The sequence below is a fragment of the Protomyctophum parallelum genome (genome assembly GCF_964188405.1).
Source record: "Protomyctophum parallelum genome assembly, chromosome: 23".
Classification (NCBI taxonomy): domain Eukaryota; kingdom Metazoa; phylum Chordata; class Actinopteri; order Myctophiformes; family Myctophidae; genus Protomyctophum; species Protomyctophum parallelum.
Window position 1 is genome coordinate 30,130,354 of NC_139715.1, and position 15,000 is coordinate 30,145,353.

At 46.6% G+C, this 15,000-nt stretch overlaps 1 protein-coding gene and 1 long non-coding RNA gene across 3 annotated transcripts in view; one reads left to right on the forward strand and one right to left on the reverse strand.

Moving 5' to 3' along the window:
- LOC310854399 overlaps positions 1 to 8,219 on the reverse strand; it is a 104,094-nt gene extending 95,875 nt beyond the window's left edge. The window contains exon 1 of the long non-coding RNA XR_014568907.1: positions 8,108 to 8,219. This is a non-coding gene — a long non-coding RNA (uncharacterized lncRNA). The remainder of the gene's footprint in view (positions 1 to 8,107) is intronic.
- Positions 1 to 15,000, forward strand: part of ptgfrnb (prostaglandin F2 receptor inhibitor b) — a 79,286-nt gene that overhangs the window by 57,065 nt on the left and 7,221 nt on the right. Inside the window, exons 8-13 of one of the 2 annotated variants that reach the window (XM_083759022.1) lie at positions 9,278 to 9,424; positions 9,671 to 9,831; positions 10,134 to 10,254; positions 11,224 to 11,446; positions 11,627 to 11,823; positions 13,254 to 13,361. In XM_083759022.1, the coding sequence (XP_083615148.1) occupies positions 9,278 to 9,424; positions 9,671 to 9,831; positions 10,134 to 10,254; positions 11,224 to 11,446; positions 11,627 to 11,823; positions 13,254 to 13,361 (957 nt within the window). The remainder of the gene's footprint in view (positions 1 to 9,277; positions 9,425 to 9,670; positions 9,832 to 10,133; positions 10,255 to 11,223; positions 11,447 to 11,626; positions 11,824 to 13,253; positions 13,362 to 15,000) is intronic. The other variant, XM_083759023.1, reaches the window with a different exon arrangement.

The following is a 15,000-nucleotide window of genomic DNA, read 5'->3' on the forward strand; positions in this document are numbered from 1 at the left end:
ACATTCTAACAGTATATATATATATGTTGGTTAGACACTAACAGTCATATATATGTTGGTTAGACACTAACAGTCATATATATATGTTGGTTAGACATTCTAACAGTCATATATATATATATGACTGTTAGAATGTCTAACCAACATATATGTATATGTTGGTTAGACACTAACAGTCATATATATGTTGGTTAGACATTCTAACAGTCATATATATATATATATGTTGGTTAGACACTAACAGTCATATATATGTTGGTTAGACACTAACAGTCATATATATGTTGGTTAGACATTCTAACAGTCATATTTATATGTTGGTTAGACACTAACAGTCATATATATGTTGGTTAGACACTAACAGTCATATATATGTTGGTTAGACATTCTAACAGTCATATATATGTTGGTTAGACATTATATACAACAGTATATGTTGGCCTTGGATAAAGGTGCTATATAAATGCACCATTATGCATGTACCGTGGCTCCCGACATGCGTGGAAGGTTACAACTAACCAGTGGCAGGTTACAACTAACCCGTCGCAGGTTAAAACTAGCCCGTGGCAGGTTAAAACTAACCCGTGCCTCCCGACATGCGTGGCATGTTAAAAATACACCCAGGGTCCGCTGGGTGTCCAGTTATAATCCTTCCCCCGGCCCCGTGTCCATCCTGTCTGGGCTGTTCACTACAACTCCCATGGTGCATAGCGAGGTCAGCCATATGGTCCGTATAGCATGCGTGCAGAGTAGACTGACTCATAGTTTCTGAAGGAGAGGTGATGCTATTTTAAAGACGGCGAAACCAGGAACAATGTCAATGCCATGGAGAGCACGGCTTAAAAAAACGAGAGAAAAAAACAGGATGTAAGGAAGGTTGTAGTGTTTTTTTGTTTTCTTTTTACATTCAAGGACTTTACCGTAGTGAAGTCATCAGTCACTGATCAAAACATCTGAGCAAACGCTGGCAGTGTATTCAGAGAATCACAGACTGATTGAGTGACATGTTGTCAATAGCACCCATTGACTCGGCCTGTCACAATTACAAATGTATATTATATATTTTTTTATAGAGAGAGGACAATCACAGATAACCGATATGCAACCGATAGTGAATTATATAGAGATCCTTAGATCTCCATATATGGAGCTGACCTGTTCTGACATTCCATATGTTGATCTGACCTCATCAAACCCTGTACACTCAAGACACGCTCCATATATGGCCAGTACAGAATTAATTCCATTATGTTGATCTGACCCCCCCCCCCATGCCAAAGCGCCAGCACTCGCCCAGCAGTCTGCCGTCAACAAGGCAGATGCTAGCTTCCATTGACAATGAATGGTAGACTGTATCTTTGCATCTTCATGTCGCTGCCTTCCATTGGCAATGAATGGTAGACTGTATCTTTGCATCTGGCTGTGTGAACGCAGTAATAGGACATTCTACAGAGATGTTAATCCCATGATAGGAGATGAGGAGATGAGGAGTTGAGGAGATAGGAGATGAGGAGTTGAGGAGTTGAGGAGATAGGAGATAGGAGATGAGGAGTTGAGTTAACATTTAGATAGATAATGCCAAGCACATCCTCTGGACACACACACGCACGCACGCACACCCACCAAGGACGTTGTGTTAGTGAAGGTAAATGTCATTCATGTTTCCAACTGTAAGTAGAGTTGTGTGTGTGGTGTGTGTGGTGTGTGTGTGTGTGTGCGTGTGTGTGTGTGTGTGTGTGTGCGTGTGAGTGTGTGAGTAACAGTAACAGAGAAACTAGGTCTGCTGTAGGCTCTTGAGACCAACTTGGTGCGCACACCCACACACACACACCCACTTCAAAAGCTGTGTGTGTAGTTGCTTCTACATTGGCCTGGGGCTATACATTCCTACAGAGTACGACCACTCACACACACTCACTCACACACACACACACACACACACCACACACACACACACACACACACACACACACACACACACACACACACACACAGGATGAGAGACAGTGCTGTAAACGTCTCCAAGCGCCTCGTTTCCTCTACGCTGTGCCTCACTATGTGGCATTGTATGGCACACAGCGTGTGTGTGTGTGTGTGTGTGCGTGCGTGCGTGTGTGTGTGTGTGTGTGTGTGTGTGTGTGTGTGCGTGCATGCATGAGTGCCGGTTCCATTGATGCGAGGCCTTGAGTGTGCCCTCTCTCCCACGATGCATTGCTGCGGGCGCCGACTGTGTCGGGAAGCGCCAAGCGTAGCGCAGAGGACTCGTTTTAGAAAGTCTCGTATGCACGCACGCACACACAGTGGGTGTTATTGCTACATAAATGTATGTGTGTGGGCGTGGATAAAAATAGTGTAGAAATGTTATAACCTTAACTAGGAGAAAAGCGAATGTAATTTCACGTCACGCTTGCATACTTTTAATTTGACGTTTTGAGCTGACTTCTGGTCTGGCTCTTTGACATAAGAGTTGAACGGGGTAGACTGAGGGTTAAATTATCAGAAGTCCACACAATTGGAGAATGTAGAAGAATTGTTATTGTGATCAACGTTTGCCTGTTATCTCGCCTAATGGTACCAACATCATGTTATCTCTCCTAATGGTACCAACATCATGTTATCTCGCCTAATGGTACCAACATCATGTATCTCTCCTAATGGTACCAACATCATGTTATCTCTCCTAATGGTACCAATATCATGTTATCTCTCCTAATGGTACCAACATCATGTTATCTCTCCTAATGGTACCAACATCATGTTGTCTCTCCTAATGGTACCAACATCATGTTGTCTCTCCTAATGGTACCAACATCATGTTATCTCTCCTAATGGTACCAACATCATGTTATCTCTCCTAATGGTACCAACACCATGTTATCTCTCCTAATGGTACCAACATCATGTTATCTCTCCTAATGGTACCAACATCATGTTATCTCTCCTAATGGTACCAACACCATGTTATCTCTCCTAATGGTACCAACATCATGTTATCTCTCCTAATGGTACCAACACCATGTTATCTCTCCTAATGGTACCAACATCATGTTATCTCTCCTAATGGTACCAACATCATGTTGTCTCTCCTAATGGTACCAACATCATGTTATCTCTCCTAATGGTACCAACATCATGTTATCTCTCCTAATGGTACCAACACCATGTTATCTCTCCTAATGGTACCAACATCATGTTATCTCTCCTAATGGTACCAACATCATGTTATCTCTCCTAATGGTACCAACACCATGTTATCTCTCCTAATGGTACCAACATCATGTTATCTCTCCTAATGGTACCAACACCATGTTATCTCTCCTAATGGTACCAACATCATGTTATCTCTCCTAATGGTACCAACATCATGTTGTCTCTCCTAATGGTACCAACATCATGTTATCTCTCCTAATGGTACCAACATCATGTTATCTCTCCTAATGGTACCAACATCATGTTATCTCTCCTAATGGTACCAACATCATGTTGTCTCTCCTAATGGTACCAACATCATGTTGGTTGTATACCACCATTATCAACACAGCATGGAATTGTTGGACAAATTCTTATCCAACGACAACAAAATTATTCTTTAGTTTTGGGTCTGAGAGGCTAAATGTCATCAAATTCAGAATGGTTCACTGCTGTTGTAATCACAGCCACACCCCTTTACTGATGTCTGTCTGGCTGTCTGTCTCTGTTGCTTTCTCTTTCTCATGGAGAGACAGAGAGAGAGATCGAAGTGTTGACAGTTTGGGGGGAGCATGGCCTGTGGATCCCCCAACACACACACACACACACACACACACACACACGCCTGCACGCTCCGGCGAAACCAGAGCCTCTCAAACGCCTTTGGCTGTTTTTGGCAGAACACAACATTCTCTCTCGCTCTCTCTCTCTCTCTCTCTCTCTCTCTCTCTCTCTCTCGAACACCTGTTTTGCTGTTGAAACGATCAGAAGTTCCCTGTTGAAATCGCTTCCAACACTGCGCTTCAGGGAGTGTGTGTGTGTGTGTGTGTGTGTGTGTGTGTCCTCGCGGAGGGTGACTGACAAGCGCGTCACGGCCAAACACCTCCCCCCCCCCCCCCCCCCCCCCCCCCCCCACCCCCCCCCCCCCCCCCGGAGGAACCACAGGTGCATTCAGACCTCAGGTTCCTCTCTTGTTTCGCTGTAGGTCTCTAGGGGGAATGTTTATACCGTTACACCCTCCACCCAAAACTATACAGAGAGAGAGAGAGAGAGAGATGGGGCGAGGGAGGGTGGAGTGAGAGTGAGTGAAAGGGAGAGAGAGAGAGAAAACAAAACGTGTCGGAACAGCTGAAGAACTCGAACAGAATGACCTGATGAGGTATGGAGATAACGAGAGAGAGAGACACAGAGAGAGAGAGAGAGAGAGAGAGACACACAGAGAGACAGAGAGAGAGACACAGAGAGAGAGAGAGAGAGAGAGAGACACACACACAGAGAGACAGAGAGAGAGACACAGAGAGAGAGAGAGAGAGAGAAACAGAGAGAGAGAGAGAGAGAAACAGAGAGAGAGAGAGAGAGAGAAGGAAATTGGAAATATTCTGAAGCAAAATAATTCGCTTCAGAATGTAACCAGGAAAGGGGCGAGAGACACTATACAGAGAGAGGGCGAGAGACACCAAGAGAGATGCAGAGAGAGAGAGAGACAGAGAGATGTGGAAGTACTTTGTACTGTTGCTACATAAAGTATACTCTCTGATACCAACAACACGTTTAAGTACTTTTACTACTAAGTACATTTAGAGTTCCTGGTATTCATGTTGTATGCAATTCAATTGAACTTGTATTCAGTTACTTAAGTAACTGAATACAGTTACAGAGTATATTTCTACATTGCAGTATTGATACTTTTACTTAAGTAAAAATATAAAATGATGCGAGTACTTTTTCCACCACTGCTGACAAGACAACGATCTACGAATCCATTGTGTGTGTGTGTGTGTGTGTGTGTGTGTGTGTGTGTGTGTGTGTGTGTGTGTGTGTGTGTGTGTGTGTGTGTGTGTGTGTGTGTGTGTGTGTGTGTGTGTGTGTGTGTGTGTGTGGACGTTGGGGGGGGGGGTTTAGAATAGGGACAAAAGTCATTGAGGGAGAGAACAGGCGAAAAGGGAGTGTGTGTGCATGTGCACATGTGTGAAAAGGGAGTGTGTGTGTGACTGTGTGTGTGTGTGTGCATGTGCACGTGTGTGAAAAGGGAGTGTGTGTGTGACTGTGTGTGTGCATGTGCACGTGTGTGAAAAGGGAGTGTGTGTGTGCATGTGCACGTGTGTGAAAAGGGAGTGTGTGTGTGTGACTGTGTGTGTGTGCATGTGCACGTGTGTGAAAAGGGAGTGTGTGTTATTTTGTACAAAAGGACGAAGACAAGGTCACCCGAGGACATTGTGAGAGGATTTGGGACATCGTGGGGGGGGGGGCAGGCAGGCAATCTGAGATGAGGGTCAATTCCAGAAAGTGTCTTAACCCATCGACTGCCAACCGTTGGTTGTTTCAGTCTTATTTTCAGTCTTATTTTAAAGTCTGGTGCCTTATTTTAGTCAAGGGGCAAGAAATGACCCCTACGGGCCATTCAGGACGCGGGAACCCCTTTTGCTGCTTTAAGCATAATGCTTTAAGCATAATGTTATACTTTAGGTTCCATCTTTAGGTTCCATCCTGGAGGCTAATCTTTCCGGTGATAAAATGGCCACCAACGTAATCAAAAAAGTCAATCAAAGAACAAGATTCCTTTACAGGATCTCCTCACTGGTCAGCAAAAACACCTTGAAGACCTTAACAGGAGCCCTCGTACAAGGTTTCTTTGACTATGCATCCACCTCTTGGTACCACAGCACCTCAAAGGCCCTTAAAACAAGGCTCCAGACCTCCCAAAACAAACTGGTCAGGCTCCTACTTGGCCTCACCCCCCGAACCCACCTCACCCCTGCCCACTTTGACAGGCTGGGATGGCTTAGGGTCGTCGACAGAGTACAGCATCTTGCAATGTGTCTGGTCCACAAGATTCGATACACCACCAAGATACCCATGTACCTGTCTAAATACTTCCTTACAATTTACAATTTACAATTTAGGCATTTAGCAGACGCTCTTAATCCAGAGCGACTTACATTTAGGCAAGAACAAAAGCATGGGAATACATCACATAAAAGCATTTATCATGAAACATGCGTAAGATAAGAATGTAAACGAAGTCCACACCCACAACACCAGAGGGAGTGCAACAAACCATGTACAACCCAGATTCGGCACAAACAAGGGACTAAATTCTTTTCGCTCCTATGCCACCAAAATGTGGAACGCCCTACCACAGTCATTAAGACATGTGAATCCCTTGACTCCTTCAAAACCGCTCTCAAAGGGCACCTACGGATGGCTGCAATTCGAAACTGGCCTCTGTAAAATCTGAATCCCCCCCACCCCCCCACCCCATTTCCCTCACTGTATATCCCCTGCCTGGAACAACATATTTTCAGATGGGGGTCCGCGGCCAAGTACATGTAATTCTGGGCGTCATTGACATGAACTATAGTTTGAGCACCACTGACATAGAAACATAGGTTTGTTTCATAAAACTTTTAGGATTTAGAAAGACATTTTTTTTAAAGAATCAGCCTCAGGTCTAAATGGATTAACCTGAGGACGATTCTACAAATTATTTCATGTCAAGGACCCCCAGAATTATATGTTATTTTGTCCGCCGACCCCCATCTGAAATATGTTGTTCCAGGGACCCTCCAGAAGCAAAGGTTTGAGTTAAAAACATTCGCTCAAAGATTTGCGCCACATTTTCACGATTTTTTCTTTTTTTAGCTGATCTACAAGCTCATAGCACGGCACTCTGTGCTTGTAGATCTGCTATTTTCCAATAGCTAAAGTATAACGTAATGCTTAATTAGATTAGAAACCGAGAACCCAGGAAGAATAGCCACGCTCTTGCAAGTGCAAATGGGGATCCATAATAAAGTAAAGAGATGAAAGCGTGTTAACTATTTCAATATCGGAATCACAATCAACTTTTACTGTCGCGGCAATATTTAAAAAAAAATGTTTTGGCTGTGAACAAATCGTGAAAGATGACGACGCCCAGATGAGATGAAGGAACGAACGCTGTGCCCAAAATAGGAACGATAGAAAGTTGTCTATGAAGTCATCCTGTCTGTCTGTCTGTCTGTCTGTCTGTCTGTCTGTCTGTCTGTCTGTCTGTCTGTCTGTCTGTCTGTCTGTCTGTTCATTCTCAGGGACAGGGTGGCACCTTATGCACTCACTTTACCATAGAAGGTAACAGAGAGAGAGAGAGAGAGGCTGAGAGAGAGAGAGAGAGTGGCTTTGTTCTATTTTAAACAGAGAGAGAGAGAGAGAGAGAGAGAGGTAGAGAGACAGAGACACACAGAGAGAGAGAGAGAGAGAGAGGTAGAGAGAGAGCTCGTAAGGTAAGCGAAAGGGGAGAGAAAGTGGTGTCAAAGAGATGATGGTGATTATAGATGAGAGAGAGGGGGAGAGAGAGGGGTAGAGAGAGAGGGGGAGAGAGAGAGAGGGAGAGAGAGAGAGAGAGAGAGAGAGAGAGAGAGAGAGTGTGAGTCCAGAGCTAATTGGCAGAGAAGCCAGTTTCAAAAGGAAACGAGGCACATGCTCATCAAATCACTCATCAAAGTGTGTGTGTGTGTGTGTGTGTGTGTGTGTGTGGCAGGAGGGTGTCATGTCATTTGGACGTCATGGAGCCTGAATCAGGCACTGTCACCATCTGCCGTGGAGCACACACACAAATAAATGCCTCCTAGCTTGTGTTGTGTTGTGTGTGTGTGTGCATGCGTGCGTGTGCTCGTGTGTGTGTGTACTGTTAAGTGAAGCGCAAAAGGCCAATCTGGGTGCGTTACCAAGAGCACCAGCCACCCACGCACGCATGCACACGTGCACACACACACAAACACGCACGTGCACACACCTACATGCAGTACAGCAAAACTGCACTTCTCAGACATTTCCATGTTGATGACACAAGTCCGCAAAATTACATTTACCGTATTTCTTGATCGCCTCTTGTCTTGATTGTTTAAACATGACGTCATGGACCGCTATGCTCGATAACAGGCTTGATAAGCCCAAAGCTTATTGATACCGGGTAGTCGATAAGCCCAAAGCTTATCGATACCGGGTACTCGATAAGCCCAAAGCTTATCGATACCGGGTACTCGATAAGCCCAAAGCTCATCGATACCGGGTACTCGATAAGCCCAAAGCTTATTGATACCGGGTACTCGATAAGCCCAAAGCTTATCGATACCGGGTACTCGATAAGCCCAAAGCTTATCGATACCGGGTACTCGATAAGCCCAAAGCTTATTGATACCGGGTACTCGATAAGCCCAAAGCTTATCGATACCGGGTACTCGATAAGCCCAAAGCTTATTGATACCGGGTACTCGATAAGCCCAAAGCTTATTGATACCGTGACACTTGCTTTGGCAATGTAAACGTTTGTTTTCTCATGCCAATAAAGCTGATTTATTGGCATGAGGGTACTCTATAAGCTTGTTCTGGGTTTGTTCGGTACAAGGTCTTCTGCATCGCTACGCTATGCTATGCACGACTGAGTATAAATCACCATTATTCCTGGAGTGTGGCACTTGGCACATGCTGCATGAGTCCCTCGCCCAGTGCGCCCACACACACACACACACACACACACACACACACACACACACACACACACACACACTCACTCACGGCTGGTAAAAGACTAAATTACACGTAATTCACACTGTATCACGTCTTTGACTTCCGTTGGCAGGATTTATTTAGCGACATGCTAAAACACACACAAGCGAGCGCGCACACACACACAAACACAAGCACGTGTACACACACAAGCACATGCTCGCACACACATACACACACACACACACACACACACACACAGGATTTATTTAGCGACATGCTAAAAGGAGAGCTGTGACGCTATTCTGTGACAAACCAAGCTAAATGTGATTAATCCTTTAAACCGCTCATTTCAGATATATAGCAACTTTTTTCTGTTTTTTACTTTTAGAAAACTCAATAGCAACAACAATAGCAGATCTACAAGCTCGAAGTGAGCTTGTAGATCTGCTATTTTTGAACATTGAAAGTGATAATGGGGGGGGGGGGGGGTCAAATCCTTGAAAGGACGTCTCATTGGCTCAACCCAATCAACCCCCCCACCTGTCTCTCCTGGCTGTGGGCTAATCAACTCTCTCTCTCTGTCCCGCCCCCTCTGTAGATCCTGCGTTCTCATTGGCGGTGGCATCGGTGTCGAGTCCCACGGCGACAGCTGATCCCACGGAGATGGCGTGCCATGTGACCAACATTACCCATCTGCCCCGGGGCGCCAGGCTGGGCGTGGCCTGGGAACACACCTCACTTCCAGGTAAGTGGGGGAAAATAAGTACTCACATCTTTTACTTAACATGAAGCCCGCTTTAGTCTGGCCGCCCGCCGATCCCGTAACCTACGTGATAACGGTCTTTATTATTTAATCCATGTTTTGATCCCATCGAGTCGATAGCGCTCTCCCGTTAGCATGCTAGTGTTGAGTGTGACACTGGTCTCTCTCTCTGTCTCTCTCTCTGTGTCTCTCTCTGTGTCTCTCTCTCTCTGTTGTCTCTCTCTCCAGGGGGCGGAGACCCTCAGAGCCCTCCTAATCCCATTGGCTCCCTGGATGCCAATGGCAACCTGGTGCCGGGAGCGCTGTACTCTGATAGGCTGAAGAGCGGCGTGATGTCACTGAGCAGGGTGGAGCCAAACACCTTCAAACTGCGCTTCCTCCAAACGCAGGTAGGTCATGTGACAAAAACGTTTGTCTGAAGTCTGATGTCTGTTTGAAGCTTAACTATTTTATTGCGGCTAGCTGTTAGGATAAATCCCAGTGCCACCATCAGCGTTGCGCCCGTGCTAATGTTAGCACCCATGCTAACGTTAGCGCCAATGCTAACGTTAGCGCCTGTGCTAACGTTAGCGCCTATGCTATGGATTGTGTTAATTAAGATGTACAATGGTATTCTGGGCACCTGTGTGTGTGTGTGTGTGTGTGTGTGTCTGCGTGCACGCGCATGTGTGTGTGTGTGTGCATGCTCTAGGAGGTGGACATGGGTCAGTACGTGTGCACGGTGAGCTCCTGGAGTGTCAACAAGCTGGGAGACCTGGTGAGGACTGCCCAGTTCCATAGCTCCGCCCACACGGTGCGCTGGGAGCCCCAACGTAAGTCTACGCACTCACGCACACACACACACACACACAGAGCGTGCGTGCGCGAACATCCCAGTACATATCGTATCGCTGTTAAAATGAAGGCCTGTCGTTACACCCCTAATATTATGCATCATGCAGAGCAGCATTATCACTCCACTTCAAATCAGCTCAAGTTTGCCGTGTGCGTGCGTGCGTATGTGTACGTGTACGTGTGCGTTTGTGTGTGTGTTCAGAGGGGATTCCCATTCAGTGACCAAACAGGAAGAGAAAAGCACTTCACAACCTCCGATAGTTTAAAGCTTCCCACTTCCCACTAGCCAAGGACTACACGCACGCACGCACGCACACACACACACACACACACACACAGAATAATAGAGACACTGTTACATCATCAGGCAGTTGACTAGACTGAGGGCAAACGGTTCAGATGTGTGAGATAGAGAGAGAGAGAGAGAGAGACTGAGGGAGAGAGAGAGGGAGAGAGAGAGAGAGAGTGGGGGGGTAGGGGGGTGGTGGGGGGGAGGGGGGGGGGTCATAAAGTCTCAGAACAATGACTTCCATTTATACTCAAACTATGACTTTCTGCTGTCACTCATCTGTGAACCAACGATGACCCAGCTGTCTGCGTCCGTCAGACAGACAGACAGACAGTTACTGATCAGATATATATGTATTGATTATTGTATTGATCCACAGGTCCCAGCCTGAGCGTATAGAGGCTATAGTATCAGATACTAATCGGATGTATTGATTGACAGGTCTATAGTATCAGATACTAATCAGATGTATTGATTATTGATTGACAGGTCTATAGTATCAGATTCTAATCAGATGTATTGATTATGTATTGATTGACAGGTCCCAGTCTGATCAGATGTATTGATTATTGATTGACAGGTCCCAGTCTGATCAGATGTATTGATTATTGATTGACAGGTCCCAGTCTGATCAGATGTATTGATTATTGATTGACAGGTCCCAGCCTCAGCGTGGAGGCCAAGCGTCTGCGCGAGGCCTCTGTGGGCGGGGCCACCTTCGAGATGAGCTGCAAGGTGAGCGCGGCGCACCTGGCCGAGGGGGCGGGGCTCTCCGTGCTCGTCCAATCACAGGAAGGCCTGGAGGGCGCGGCCCGCACCGCCGTGAGCCTCAGTCCCGACAACGTCCTGCAGCTAGGGGGCGACGTTGACCCCAACCGCAGGTACACACACACACACGCAGTCACGTACCGTCACGCACACACACACACGGACATGCACACACACGCACGCACGCACAGTCACGCACGCACACGCGCATACACGCGGACACACGCATTCACGCACACATACACACTCACACAACAGTGTGTAAATCCGGTTCCATGTTTTGCCTCTTCCAGAGACAGTGTGGTTCTGAGTAAGTCCGGTCCCATGGAGTTCCGGTTCCGGCTGTCTGGGGTGCAGCTCTCGGACCGTGGGTTCTACTGGTGTGATGTCACCGCCTGGACCAAACAGTCCAATCAGAGCCCAGGACAGACCTGGACCAAAGCCGCCAGCGCCCCGTCGAACAAGATCCAGATCAACTTCCAGGAGACCGGTACGTTCTGTTAGCCAATCAGAGAGGGGGAGAGAGAGACCAGTACGATCTGCCAGCCAATCAGAGGAAGAGAGAGAGAGCGGTACGTTCTGTTAGCCAATCAGAGAGAGAGAGAGAGACCAGTACGATAAGTGATTTAAAAAATATACATTCAGTTGCTAATATAATAAGTAATCATTTTACGCTCTCAAGAGTTAAATTATTGTTAAACATCTGCATCCCTTAATTTACAAGAAGTCTACACAATTAGAGAATGTAGAATAATTGTTATTTTGATCAACGTTTGCCTGTTGTCTCTCCTGATGGGTCTGAGAGGCTAAATGTCATTAAATGGTGAAATGGGTCTGAGAGGCTAAATGTCATCACATGGTGGTCCGTGGCTCAAATGAGTCTGAGAGGCTAAATGTCATCAAATGGTGGTCCGTGGCTCAAATGGGTCCGAGAGGCTAAATGTCATCAAACGGTGGTCCGTGGCTCAAATGGGTCTGAGAGGCTAAATATCATCAAACGGTGGTCCGTGGCTCAAATGAGTCTGAGAGGCTAAATATCATCAAACGGTGGTCCGTGGCTCAAATGGGTCTGAGAGGCTAAATGTCATCAAATGGTGGTCCGTGGCTCAAATGGGTCCGAGAGGCTAAATGTCATCAAACGGTGGTCCGTGGCTCAAATGGGTCTGAGAGGCTAAATATCATCAAACGGTGGTCCGTGGCTCAAATGAGTCTGAGAGGCTAAATATCATCAAACGGTGGTCCGTGGCTCAAATGGGTCTGAGAGGCTAAATGTCATCAAACGGTGGTCCGTGGCTCAAATGGGTCTGAGAGGCTAAATGTCATCAAAGGGTGGTCCATGGCTCAAATGGGTCTGAGAGGCTAAATGTCATCAAATGGTGGTCCGTGGCTCAAATGAGTCTGAGAGGCTAAATGTCATCAAACGGTGGTCCGTGGCTCAAATGGGTCTGAGAGGCTAAATGTCATCAAATGGTGGTCCGTGGCTCAAATGGGTCTGAGAGGCTAAATGTCATCAAATGGTGGTCCGTGGCTCAAATGAGTCTGAGAGGCTAAATGTCATCAAATGGTGGTCCGTGGCTCAAATGAGTCTGAGAGGCTAAATGTCATCAAATGGTGGTCCGTGGCTCAGATGAGTCCGATAGGCTAAATGTCATCAAACGGTGGTCCGTGGCTCAGATGCTGAATAAATAAGTAATGGACCTTGATGTGAAAAGGGTTGAAAACAACTGTTTTCGATCTATATACTAGCACTCTATATAGTTATTAATCAGATGGATGAATCATCGCATGGATGAGCGATTATATGAATAATTTACACGTGACATTAACACAGTAGTAGCACTGTCACTATGACTTACCGTGTGTGTGTGTGTGTGTGTGTGTGTGTGTGTCTGTGTGTGTGCGTGTGTGTGTGCGTTTTAGGCCCCTCCTTCTCCCTCAGCGTCCAATCAGATACGACCACCGTGTTTCCGTGGGAAACGGCCAAGATGGAGTGTTCGCTCAGTGTGTCTGGATCCACACCTAAGACTGGTACGCACACACACACACATGCACGCACACACACACACACACAGTCAAAGGTGTGGCCTCTGGTTTATGTGGTTGGGATTGGAGCCAAGGCTTGAGCTCCTCAGGTGTCACACACACACACACACGCACGCATGTGAGCGCACGCACGCACACACACACACGGAGGCGGTGCACCCGGTTAACTAGAAGGATATAGGTTAACAGTTATTCATTGTTGAGTACTACTCAAGTTGTTAATAATTAGTGTGTGTGTGTGTGTGTGTGTGTGTGTGTGTGTGTGTGTGTGCGCGTGTGCTGTACACGTGGTTGTAGTCTCTCTCTCGCTCTCTCTCTCGCCCTCAGTTCTTATTGTTTCGACACAAAGACAGGACAGTGCAATTATTGAATAGGTTGAGCAACGCTCTTCCTGTGTGTGTGTGTGTGTGTGTGTGTGTGTGTGTGTGTGTGTGTGTGTGTGTGTGTGTGCGCGTGCGCGCGCGCGCGACAGACATCATACGCCTCATAAAAACAAGCCTCAACAGGAGAGAATTTTTCCGACATCCCTTAAGAATGAAGTGCACGCGCACACGCACGCACGCACGCACGTGTTCACACACACACACACTCACACACACACACAACTGATTTCATCATTTCAATATGGTTGCTGTCGGTACAGAGACCTTACGTCAATATTTTTTTGGGCCGTAGTGATGTGGACACCAACAACATAGTTCTGTGTGATAGAGGGGTAAAAAATGAACCAAAGTTGCACTATATGGTAGAAATAGGTCAACAATACAATGACGGTTTTGTGAATTAATTTACTTCTTATGCGTGCCCCCCCCCCCCCCCCCCCCCCCCCCCCCTGAAAATATGTTGTTCCAGGGACCCCCCCCCCAGAAGCAAAGATTTGAGAACCGGTTAAGAACCGGTTGGTCAATATAATATTTGCGATGCTGGATCGCATTATGACATTATGACACACAAGGGTGTGTCTGATCTCGTCCCATCGGAGATCTGTGACTATTAATTGAATCCAAACACGCCCTTAGCAGAGATTGAGTTTTAACAAGCAGCGATGACTGATGTGTGACTGTGTGTGACTGTGTGTGTGTGTGTGTGTGTGTGTGTGTGTGTGTGTGCACGTGTGCGCGCGCGTACTTGCGGTTAGCCTCTTGACCTTGTTGTTGTTGTGGTGTGCAGTCCGTTATCTAAACGTGCCGATGCGTGTGCACACACACACACACACCCACACACACCCAGCTCATTACCGCTGGAATGACTGGCATCTCAGGAAGAATGTGTGTGCGTGTCTCTGACTGTCTGTGCGTGCGAGAAAGCGTGCACGCATTCGGCCTCGCGCTGTGATGTAATCATTTGTGTTTTGCTTCCCCCCCTCTCCTTGCTTTTGAAGTGCTTGTCAGAAAAACGTGTGTGTGTGTGTGTGTGTGTGTGTGTGTGTGTGTGTGTCCGCGTGTGTGCGTGTCTGAGAGGTTACATTCCCATGGGAGAAAGAAATGTTTTGTTCGTTATCATTACACACACATGCAAATGCGCGCACACACACACACATGCAAGCACACACACACATTGCTGTTTTTAGCCCTTCCATAGAAATGTCCGTCTTGGACGTATTTCTGCGTAAACGGATAAAAAC